The following is a 9,917-nucleotide window of genomic DNA, read 5'->3' on the forward strand; positions in this document are numbered from 1 at the left end:
AAGAATATGGAAGTTACACGATTTAACAACTTTATCGCCAAAAATAAATGTCTCGTTCGGAATATACTCCTAAATTAAACTAAAATTCGCCTTTGTTTCTAATTAAGCTTACATACTCACTCTCTTTTTCTCGTTACTTCACTTTAAGTGAGAAAAATAAGAATTCTTGGCTTACTTTTTTTTTATTATTATTATTATGAGAAATGCTCTTAAATTTTTTTTTTTTAGTAATAGAAATAACTCAATAATTAAGTTGTTACTGTGTTTTGTAATATCAACGGATATTAATATAACTCAAGAGTCTAAAAAATTAAGTAATTTTGGAAAAAACTTCTTAAAGTGCATTTCGCATTTTTTTTCTTTAAAGTATTCTTTTTCTATCTATAGTATATGATAACCCATTTTAATATTCTTAAATCTTTTAATTCTTCAACTATACTTATATTTTTACTTAAATTCTCATTTAGTTTGCGTGTACCTCACTTCTAAAATTATGTTAGTATGAGACCTAGACCTTACTGGAAACTGGAAAGAGACCCAAACATATATAGTAAGAGGAGTCGAGAATCACACATTTTTCTTATTTATACTATTATATATATATATATGTGTATACTCTCAATCATAATAACTTGGAGATGTATTAAATGTATCTTCGATAAAAATAAACCACGTGAGTATAAAATGGAGTTATTCTTCACCTTTGCAAAATAAAATCAAAATAAAACAATTAAAGTTTTTTTAAAGGGAACAACAGAGAAGTAGTTGAGAGCATTGAAGCTAGTAGTTGAGGACTGAAGTTTAACTAGTGAGAGAAAGAGGTTCGAGGCAAGGATCTCTAGCAATTATCAAACATTCTCATCTTCTTCCTACACTCCAAAAAATCTTCTCCTCTCTCTTTAATCACACGTACATGATGATCTGCTGCGTCTTCTCGTTCGTTTGTATCACTGCATGTATTATTGGTTTGGTATTTTTTTTAACACCAATGAAAGATCCGGTGCCAAAAGTAGAATTAGCTTCTATGGATTTCACGGTGCTTAGTATTACACAGACTCGTCTCAGTGCAAAGTGGGATTTGTCCATAAGGATCCCTGAAGATCTTCCTGGTGAGTATATATATGCCTTCAAGGAGATTTTCAAGCTTCATTTCTCTAGAAGAATGTTACTCTTGTTACATCATCTCCACAAAAGTAAGCTATTTACTTTCTCTAATAATCTTTACTATTTATCATATATACTTAAACCCGTTTTTATACTTTTTGTATATTTTTTTTCTTTTTCGGAACTAACTGATCCTCTGTATAATCAGATACTGCGATCTCAAATACCGTTTGCCTCAGCTTCTTAAAGTTTCAGCCGTTGTCTCCGGGGAAGATATGGGCGGTTCCATTGGAAAATATATCATGGAAGATGTTACAGAGAAGAAGCAAGTGCAGTTTGGATTGCTTATTTCTCTTACGGATTGCAGAAAAAAGACGTCGGGAGTTATGAGTTATAAGTGCCATGAGGCTACATTGATGTTCGAACCCGGATCCGAGATGAAGGCGTCTGTGTTTGGGAAGCATCCAAGCTGCATCAATTTCTGACCAAGTCAACGTCATCACTAGTTTAATGTTAGGTTTGCAAAAGATTTGACATTACTTGGGCAAGGGGATTTATTTGTAATGACTTTTAGCGTTTAGTTAGACTATGGGGTCTAAAGTTTATTATATGACTTTTAAATATTTTCTAGGACCTATTTAAAATGCAAGGTTTAGATTGTGGAAGACTTCGGTCAATCTTGTAATTGTGCAACATGCATGATATAAAAAATGACTCTTTTGAAATTCTAATGTAAGTGAAATCTTTGTAATTACATTAATTAAAAAATGTTTGTGTTTAGAGCCATGCAAAAGAAACAAAGAGTAATATTGTCCACGTTACTCTTCACAAATCACAACCCCCATAAGTCAGAAGTCAGAACCAATTCCTTTAATAAATGTGAACTGAAAACACTTTTGTAAAATCTTCCAATAAAAAGGTCAACTATAAAATAAAAAGTCAGCAAACATCTCAATCGTCCAAGAGACGACTTTTCCAAATTGTCCCTCTTGTACACTTAACTAAGAAGATGCAGTATCAGTGGCTTGACCGCGTCCACACATTTACAATGCGACTTTTCTTGTACCGCGTCTCACATACTATATGTAGGCATAACACAATTTTTCTTCGTTTTAAGACTAGTTCTTGGTTTCTTCATATTCTCTCAACAAACTCAAAAATGTTGACTCACACCATGTCTAAATCCATCTCTTTGGTAACCATTCTGTTAATTCTACAATCTTTCTATTACACATCAAAGGCACAAAACTGCGGTTGTTCGTCAGAGCTATGTTGTAGTCAGTTTGGATTTTGTGGTAACACATCAGACTATTGCGGCGTAGGCTGTCAACAAGGGCCTTGTTTTGCTCCTCCTCCCGCAAATGGTGTCTCTGTGGCCGAGATTGTTACGCCAGATTTCTTCAATGGAATCATTAGTCAATCCGAGTCTAGTTGTGCCGGCAATGGAATTTACAGTAGGGGAGCTTTTCTTGAGGCCTTAGAATCATATTCTCGTTTCGGTAGAGTTGGATCGACCGATGACTCTAGGCGTGAGATTGCAGCGTTCTTTGCTCATGTCACGCATGAAACAGGACGTAAGTAAATATATTATTAATGCTTCATTCAACTCTTTCCTTTTATGATGCATGCATACACGCATGTTCATTAGACTAAATAACATGTGTTTACTATAGTATATCATTAGACCAAATAGATTAGTGATCATATCTTTTCATCAAACAATAATAATTTCAATCGTCCGATGAGTTGTTGCAACGTTGGATATAATAATATTGTCTTTTGTTTTTAGATTTCTGCTACATAGAAGAGATAGACGGAGCCTCGAAAGATTACTGCGACGAGAACGCAACACAATATCTATGCAATCCTAACAAAGGCTATTACGGCCGTGGACCGATCCAACTCTCTTGGAATTTCAACTACGGGCCAGCCGGGACAGCAATTGGTTTCGACGGCCTCAATGCACCAGAAACAGTAGCCACGGATCCAGTCATATCCTTCAAAACCGCCTTGTGGTACTGGACCAATAGGGTTCAGCCCGTTATCTATCAAGGTTTTGGTGCAACAATCCGTGCAATTAACGGTGCTTTGGAATGCGACGGGGCCAATACAGCCACCGTTCAAGCTAGAGTTCGCTACTACACTGATTATTGTCGTCAACTTGGCGTTGATCCTGGAAACAACCTCACTTGCTAACAAAAATAAACATCACATATATCTCTGTATACATCATAAATAAAAGCAAAAAGAAGACAAAGCTTTCAGATTGTAATGGCCCATTAATGTTTTGTCCCTTAATGTCGAATACAAAACAGAGTAACTCTCTATACAGAATCCTATGAAAGTAAGTAGTTTCATTATTTTTGAGAAAGACATGGAAAAGCTTTGTTATGATCAACACCATAGTAATGAAGAAAGCCTTTGAAGACATGACCACTTATAGTTACTGTCGCTTGATAACCAATCTCTGCTTGCTCGTTGTTGCTTATCGCTGTTACTCTTGTCCGTCTGAAAACCGCCGGAGCTTCGATTTTTCCCGGTAATCCCTCTTTGAAGCTTCTCTCTGTGAATTCCCCACACAAAGAGACTCATAATTTAGATTTAAAAAGGTTCCTTTTTAATTCAATTTCATTACCTTGACGAGAAGTAGTAGTAGTAGTCTGAAGGATCGAGACATTAGGGGAACTCTGTTTGTCGAGTTTGAGCTTCTTCTTCCTCTCAGAAGATGAAGATGAAGAGCGAGTACTTGCAGAAGAAGGAACCCACGTGCTCTTCACGTGAGTGGCGCAGTTGTATCCTCTGCTTTTACAACAAGTCCTACACCTTTCGAACAAACACTCTTTCTTTGCTCTGTTTCCACAGTCTCTGCACACTTTCTCTGTTTTGTTTTCTTCCACCGCCGCGAAAATAACCGGCGACAGAGACGGCCGTGTTATCTGTGGCGGTGGTGGAGATAAGAGAATGATGTTTCGAAGACCTAGCATGTAGTCTGGAGTACTGATTCCGACGGCGGCGACGGAGGAGGAAGAGGAGTGATGATCAGGTGCGATTGAGACGGCGGCGAAAGGTGTTGAAGATGATGATGGTTGTTGTTGTGGTGGTGGCCATGAGAGTGAAGAAGGTGGATTTGCCACTGTGGCAGTGATATTAAAAGCGCGTGGAGGCTAATGTAGTAGGTGCAACTTAGCTATGGAGGAGTCTAGATGAGTAGTGAGGAGTGAGAGAGAAATAACATTAGCATAAAAAAGATGAGTGAAAAAGAAAGTTTTTTTTTTTTGGTATTTTGGGTTTTTGTGGTTTTTGGACAGAGTTTTGTGGTCACATGTTCAAATGGTATCAAAAGTCTGCAGAAATGAAATTATTATCTTTTTAAGTGAGTGGTCCACTTCATTGGGAAAGCACCCGTCTAAAACGGCTTTTTCGCCACAATTGTAATCCCACTTTGTGGGTCTATCTATGTGCTTAAGCTTTGGCTTTGATACTTTTTAAACTGTTGATCATTTTCATTGTTGGAGATTAGATTCGTTGAGGGGATCTGTTTGGTATGGATGGATAGTTTGTAACACTTAACAGTAGAACAGAGGATTATACATCACAAAAAAAAGATTATGGAATTGAGTGTTTTAGTTTATTTATGTTTTTTCACTTGAGGAATTCAACTAGGAAATATTGCAGAGTCACACGTCTAGTTGTTTACAGCATTCAACTCATATGCAATAAGATATTTTCTAGCAGGGAAGTTGATCTTTGTAGATGTCTAAGATTGAAGTGCCTGCAGTTATTGGACACAACCTGAGAGAAAACGAATACGGTTGGGGCGGAATCAGATACTTATCGTGTACACACGGAGTCCAGCTATCATCTCCTGCAAGGCCCATGTGTTTGTGGTCCAGATGCACCTGCACAATGTTCACCATCCAAATGACAGAGTAAAAAGTTAACCGAATGAAGACGCAAAACAAACAACGGAGTCCAACTGATCCTCAGGTGCTTAATAAGCCATTGCTATTCTTGAATTCAAAGAAAACTGATCAACAAAATGAGGAAAAGAAAAAGACTACTACCTCGATATTTTGTCCTTTGATAAGATCCTCTTCATGTGTTGCACGATGAAGCTCACTGGTTGTATAGTAACTAGCATTCATCTGCATTGGGGAAGAACTACCATATGTTGAAGCATATATTCCTACACCATCCTTGTTTTGGAATGTCACCCACCTAACATCTGTTCTACCCCCGGATTCTCCTGGAACAATATAAGGGACATGCATGTCCCCAACATTGTGTTCATATATCGCCACATGAGCTGCTGATTTTCGGTCAGGGTAACACTCAAATGGACCTTTTCCATACCATTTCACACGGTCCAGTGTTTTTTCAATGTGGAATTCTATACCAACACGTGGTAGCGGTGGAAGATCAGAGTTTGGTTCTACAAACCAATTGGTAATGATATTTCCGGAACCATATATCAGATATGTCACATTGACTTTGAATAAGGCTTCTGACTTTGAAGAGCCAGAAGCTGGAGAACCAACGTATATGAACTCAATCTCTACGGATTTATCAGTGATGCTCGTTACTGAACAGCTTTCAACAAGAAACTCCACATTATCCAACTGTGCTGCTTGCCACCTCGAAAAATAACTAGAGTCACCTCCACCTTTATCATTGTCTGTCGGTGCTCGCCAAAAGCAAGGCAGAATAGCTTCGTTCATAAGGAGAACTCCTTGAATCTGTCATGTTTGAAATAATCTTAAGAACATAAGCATGCTCATTAAAGCTGAAAAGTGTAAAATTTCCACTAAGACACCAACCAAGAAAAGATCTTCAACATTGAATAGATTTCTTGTTTTAGTTTTACTTTTTGTACTTTTCTTCTTTCGATTGCCTAGCTAGATAGATTCCTTTTTCCTATGGTAGTAATTTCTTTGCTACAACTATGTCCATATTAAACTTTAGACCCTATTATTTACTTGAGGAACTTATATGCCTTCAGTATGTAAGACTTTCTTCCCTATAATTTAATGCATTAAGAAATTGATTAAGAGCTTCCCAATCAAGAAATAAAACAGGCAAGAACTTACCTTCCAACCTTCAATGGCTCCTTTTCGGACATTTATCATTAGCTCCCATGATTCTTGCTGGCTGATCTTAATGTAATCTCCAATAGTTTCACAAGTGATAATAGTGTCTGTCTTTTTTATCGCCTAAAGTAGGATGTTACTTACAGTTGTCAGGACTTCATATTTTCTAGCGGATTGAAAAGAGACCTTTCCAAAAGATATATAACTTGGAAAGTATGTGGGACGTACCTGTGGTATTATTTGTCTCTTTGCTGGTAAAGGAATCTGCGTTGAAGACACAAGATGACCAGCTTCAAGCGAACGAGTAGGATTTAAAAGCTTGGCAGTTATTGTCAGAAACAATTCTCCAGCGTTTGAGTCATTCCAGAAAGAAAACCATGGACCTGACTTCCACTCCATATCAAAACTATTTTGTGGCTTTATCACAGGAATAGAGAGACCCCCAGATCCAAGTTTAAGACCGTCCCCATGAATTGTCCAGCTAAACTCCAATTCTTCTGTTGTGTGGAAAAAGTAAGTGTTTGCTACCTGCAAAGATAATGTTTGAGCTATATAGATAGTATTAACACTATTGCCAACTGAGGTGATGTATATAAAATTGTACCTTTATCGTGCCATCCGTCAACGAAACCTTGATTGGTTGATAACAATACTTAACCTCTTAAGCAACACAGACATGATGCAAACAGAAGAAAGTCAGGGCCATTCAAAATATAACATGGTCAAATATTTAGAAAAAGGGAAACAATGGTTTAGATTTACGTTCCTTATTCCACTAATTTCAGATTCCATTTCTTTACTAATTTCTTTTACAAGAATGTATAAATAAGGATGAGATTCCATTTAAGCTGACTCATCCAGGGTAGAGAGAGAATTGAAGGGTATCAGTTCTCTTTTCAATCGAGAGAAAAGCTTTTAACCTTTCTTATCGTCTTTGTCAAGAGAACTTTCTAACGATTTTGATGATATAGCTCTGATTTGATCTTAACTCATCGAAGCTAGAGAGAGCTTAGGTTTCAACAGAGGAAAAAACTTTTAAGCTTAGTTATTGGACATGTTTGTAACGATTTGGTTCTATAGTTGATTTGCTTCTTCTAAGTTAGATGTTCTAACGATGGAAAAGCTTTTAGTTCTCTTTTGTAATTCTTAACTATATCAAGATGTTACCATGGAGTGCTGGATGAGGAGTTCGGTCAGGCCATATAAGCCCATTGAGACAGAAGTTTAAATCATTAGGCTGGTCACCAAAGTCCCCTCCATATGCCCAACGCTTGATGCCATCTGAACCCAGTTTCAATAGTCCCTAAATGACAGAAGAAGCATTATAATTAGATACGGATTGACCAAGAAAAGTGCATTTTGAATTTTATGCATGGATTTGGCTGACATATATATCTACTGCGCTTATTATAAGGATCTTACCAAAGATCTAGTTTATCTTTATGTTACAAGAATAAGAAATTTCAGATCATTAGTCACAGAAGAGATTCACAAGTGTAATCACGTTGATATGATGCGAGTATGTTATGGGCACACTATTGTGTCAAGAATCAGCTTATACTAGAAATTCAAGTTATGAACCTGGTCAACCCAGTCCCATATGAAACCTCCTTGCAGGCCAAAGGTATTGTCAATTGCCTCCCAGTACTCGTCTATATTCCCGTTGCTGTTACCCATAGCATGTTGATACCTGCGTTTTATTGAGAAGAAACTCTCTGAAGTAGACACAAAGAAAGAAGAAATCTAAACAATGATGCAATAAATTGTTACTGTATGATGCATTGATGCCAATGGAATTCAGGAAAAGTGAAGGAATTCTGAAGAAATTGATCTAACATACTCGCATAATATCAACGGTCGTGATTCATTTTGATCAAGCGCAATTTTGACAATGTCCCAAACCCGCATGTACATTGGGCAGACTATATCAGTAGAACTTGTTCTGGAACCACCACCTTCATAGTGCACCAACCGTGATGGGTCCTTTTCTCTAATCCAACCTGTTCCACAAGTTCAATAGCTGTAAGATAAAATGGACAGAGCTGAAAAATGCAAGAATATGCAAGTTAATTCTCCAGGAATGAATGCAACAAGGATCAAAGCTTATTCATAATGTTCTTCATATAAGCTCTTACTTCAGCATTTTGGCCAAATATAACCTATAGATTATTTTATCAAATATAAAATCAAGTAACACTGCCTTTGAGATCAAAAAGCAACTTGAGGAAAAGAAAATATAGTGACTATACTAATATTTGTCTCTTCCAAACCAAAATAAAGCACTCTGAAAGAGAGAGAGAGAGAAGGAGAGGATAAATAGGATTTTAAGAAATTACTCTTAGAAATCAAGATATAATTAGTGTTCATTTCAATAGTACAATTCAATCAGGGCTGCTTACCTGCCATGGCAGAATGATTTGGCCCATAGCCAGCCTCATTTCCCAGTGACCAAGAAATTATGCATGTATGGTTCTTGTCTCTTTCAACCATCCCAACTACTCGATCCAGCATAGCAGCTGCCCAGCTTGGCTCTTTCGCAGGGTGCTTCAGATGCCCAGAGAGATCAAAACCATGTGTCTCTATATTGGCTTCATCGATCATGTACATGCCGAACAAATCGCATAATTCATACCAGCGGGGATGTTGAGGATAATGACTGTTTCGCACCGCATTGATATTATATTCTTTCATCAAGATTAAATCCTGGGAACAGTACACAAGTTAAATATTGGTATCCTTAGTAAACCATGGAAGGGATAAAGCAAAGCTGGACAAGAGGAAAAACCATGTTACCTTGACCATGCAGGACTCTATATTCGTTTTTCCAACACGTGGATGGTGCTCATGCCTGTTTACACCTTTTATTACGACTGGGTGCCCATTAACAAGAAGCTGTTTGAAGGCCTTTGATACTTGTCGAATGCCAACAATGCTTGATTCAGAATCCAGTACTTTCCCAGATGTATCTTTTAGGGTTAATACGAGGATGTAAACATTTGGCTGCACACAAATATAAATTATATAGGGAAATTGTGAGTTAGTAGCATAAATTATAGCGAACGTACATCCAAGCACAATACTTCACAGACACATATCATTTCAGTTTTCCCATTTCCATGCTACCAATATAAAAGTACTCGATTAAGATCTGGTACGGAAATCCTACACATTTTTGGAGAAAAGAGCCCAGCATTGGAAATAGATAACATTAGAGCCCAAATTCAATGAACTTGACACTTTGAATACATAATGTAAGGATCACATTAGCAAGATTTCAGTCCATATTATTCTTAACAGACGAAGCAGATAGTCAATACTAACCTCATACATATAATTTGGGTTCCTCAATATACTATCCGAGACTGATATTTTTTATTTATTTGTAGTAGTAGGCTACTACATGTCTGAGAAGCAAAGCCAACTTTGTGGTAGCTAAAGCAAGTACCAATAACTATGGATAACGCGCTGCTTACTTGTTCAGCTGACCAGAGATTTGGAGAATCCAGTTTTCCCTCAAGCAAATAACCATGGAATCCAAGAACTGGGCTTGGAGAAGGATTAAGCGTCAAATTGGCCACCTTGGGAGAGAGTTCAGAACTAAATCCTTCAGAGTTGTACCAATTTTTAGTACTATATACGGCAGCCTCTATGACGAAGTTAGAAAGAACCAGATCCTTTGAGGACTCCTGCATATTGTCTATCTTCACTTCGACCTGTAAAATTACA

The 9,917-nt window shown here is 37.3% G+C and overlaps 3 protein-coding genes and 1 pseudogene across 3 annotated transcripts; 2 read left to right on the forward strand and 2 right to left on the reverse strand.

Moving 5' to 3' along the window:
- On the forward strand, positions 742-1,792 carry LOC104781305 (annotated as a pseudogene).
- On the forward strand, positions 2,200-3,429 carry LOC104781307 (endochitinase EP3-like). The gene is made up of 2 exons (XM_010505944.2): positions 2,200-2,678; positions 2,894-3,429. The coding sequence occupies exons 1-2, from the start codon at positions 2,264-2,266 to the stop codon at positions 3,298-3,300; spliced, it is 822 nt and encodes a 273-aa protein (XP_010504246.1). The 5' UTR covers positions 2,200-2,263; the 3' UTR covers positions 3,301-3,429.
- Positions 3,353-4,605, reverse strand: LOC104781306 (protein SHI RELATED SEQUENCE 6). Its single transcript, XM_010505943.2, has 2 exons — positions 3,740-4,605; positions 3,353-3,667 (listed from the first exon to the last, which is right to left on the reverse strand). Exons 1-2 carry the CDS (start codon positions 4,086-4,088, stop codon positions 3,462-3,464), a joined length of 555 nt encoding a protein of 184 aa, XP_010504245.1. The 5' UTR covers positions 4,089-4,605; the 3' UTR covers positions 3,353-3,461.
- Positions 4,709-9,901, reverse strand: LOC104781308 (beta-galactosidase). Its single transcript, XM_010505945.1, has 11 exons — positions 9,665-9,901; positions 8,985-9,191; positions 8,591-8,894; positions 8,032-8,191; positions 7,773-7,881; positions 7,359-7,494; positions 6,796-6,851; positions 6,420-6,719; positions 6,192-6,314; positions 5,169-5,840; positions 4,709-5,003 (listed from the first exon to the last, which is right to left on the reverse strand). Exons 1-11 carry the CDS (start codon positions 9,881-9,883, stop codon positions 4,833-4,835), a joined length of 2,457 nt encoding a protein of 818 aa, XP_010504247.1. The 5' UTR covers positions 9,884-9,901; the 3' UTR covers positions 4,709-4,832.

This window comes from Camelina sativa, chromosome 4 (genome assembly GCF_000633955.1).
Source record: "Camelina sativa cultivar DH55 chromosome 4, Cs, whole genome shotgun sequence".
In the NCBI taxonomy this organism is placed as follows: domain Eukaryota; kingdom Viridiplantae; phylum Streptophyta; class Magnoliopsida; order Brassicales; family Brassicaceae; genus Camelina; species Camelina sativa.

Coding starts and splice junctions, on each gene's coding strand:
- LOC104781307 (XM_010505944.2), top strand. CDS start 2,264: ATGTTGACTCACACCATGTCTAAATCCATCTCTTTGGTAACCATTCTG. Junction 2,679..2,893: donor TGTCACGCATGAAACAGGAC/GTAAGTAAATAT, acceptor TTTTGTTTTTAG/ATTTCTGCTACATAGAAGAG.
- LOC104781306 (XM_010505943.2), bottom strand. CDS start 4,088: ATGCTAGGTCTTCGAAACATCATTCTCTTATCTCCACCACCGCCACAG. Junction 3,668..3,739: donor TACTACTACTTCTCGTCAAG/GTAATGAAATTG, acceptor GGGAATTCACAG/AGAGAAGCTTCAAAGAGGGA.
- LOC104781308 (XM_010505945.1), bottom strand. CDS start 9,883: ATGCAGGAGTCCTCAAAGGATCTGGTTCTTTCTAACTTCGTCATAGAG. Junction 7,882..8,031: donor CGACCGTTGATATTATGCGA/GTATGTTAGATC, acceptor AATAAAACGCAG/GTATCAACATGCTATGGGTA. Junction 5,004..5,168: donor TCAAAGGACAAAATATCGAG/GTAGTAGTCTTT, acceptor AACATTGTGCAG/GTGCATCTGGACCACAAACA.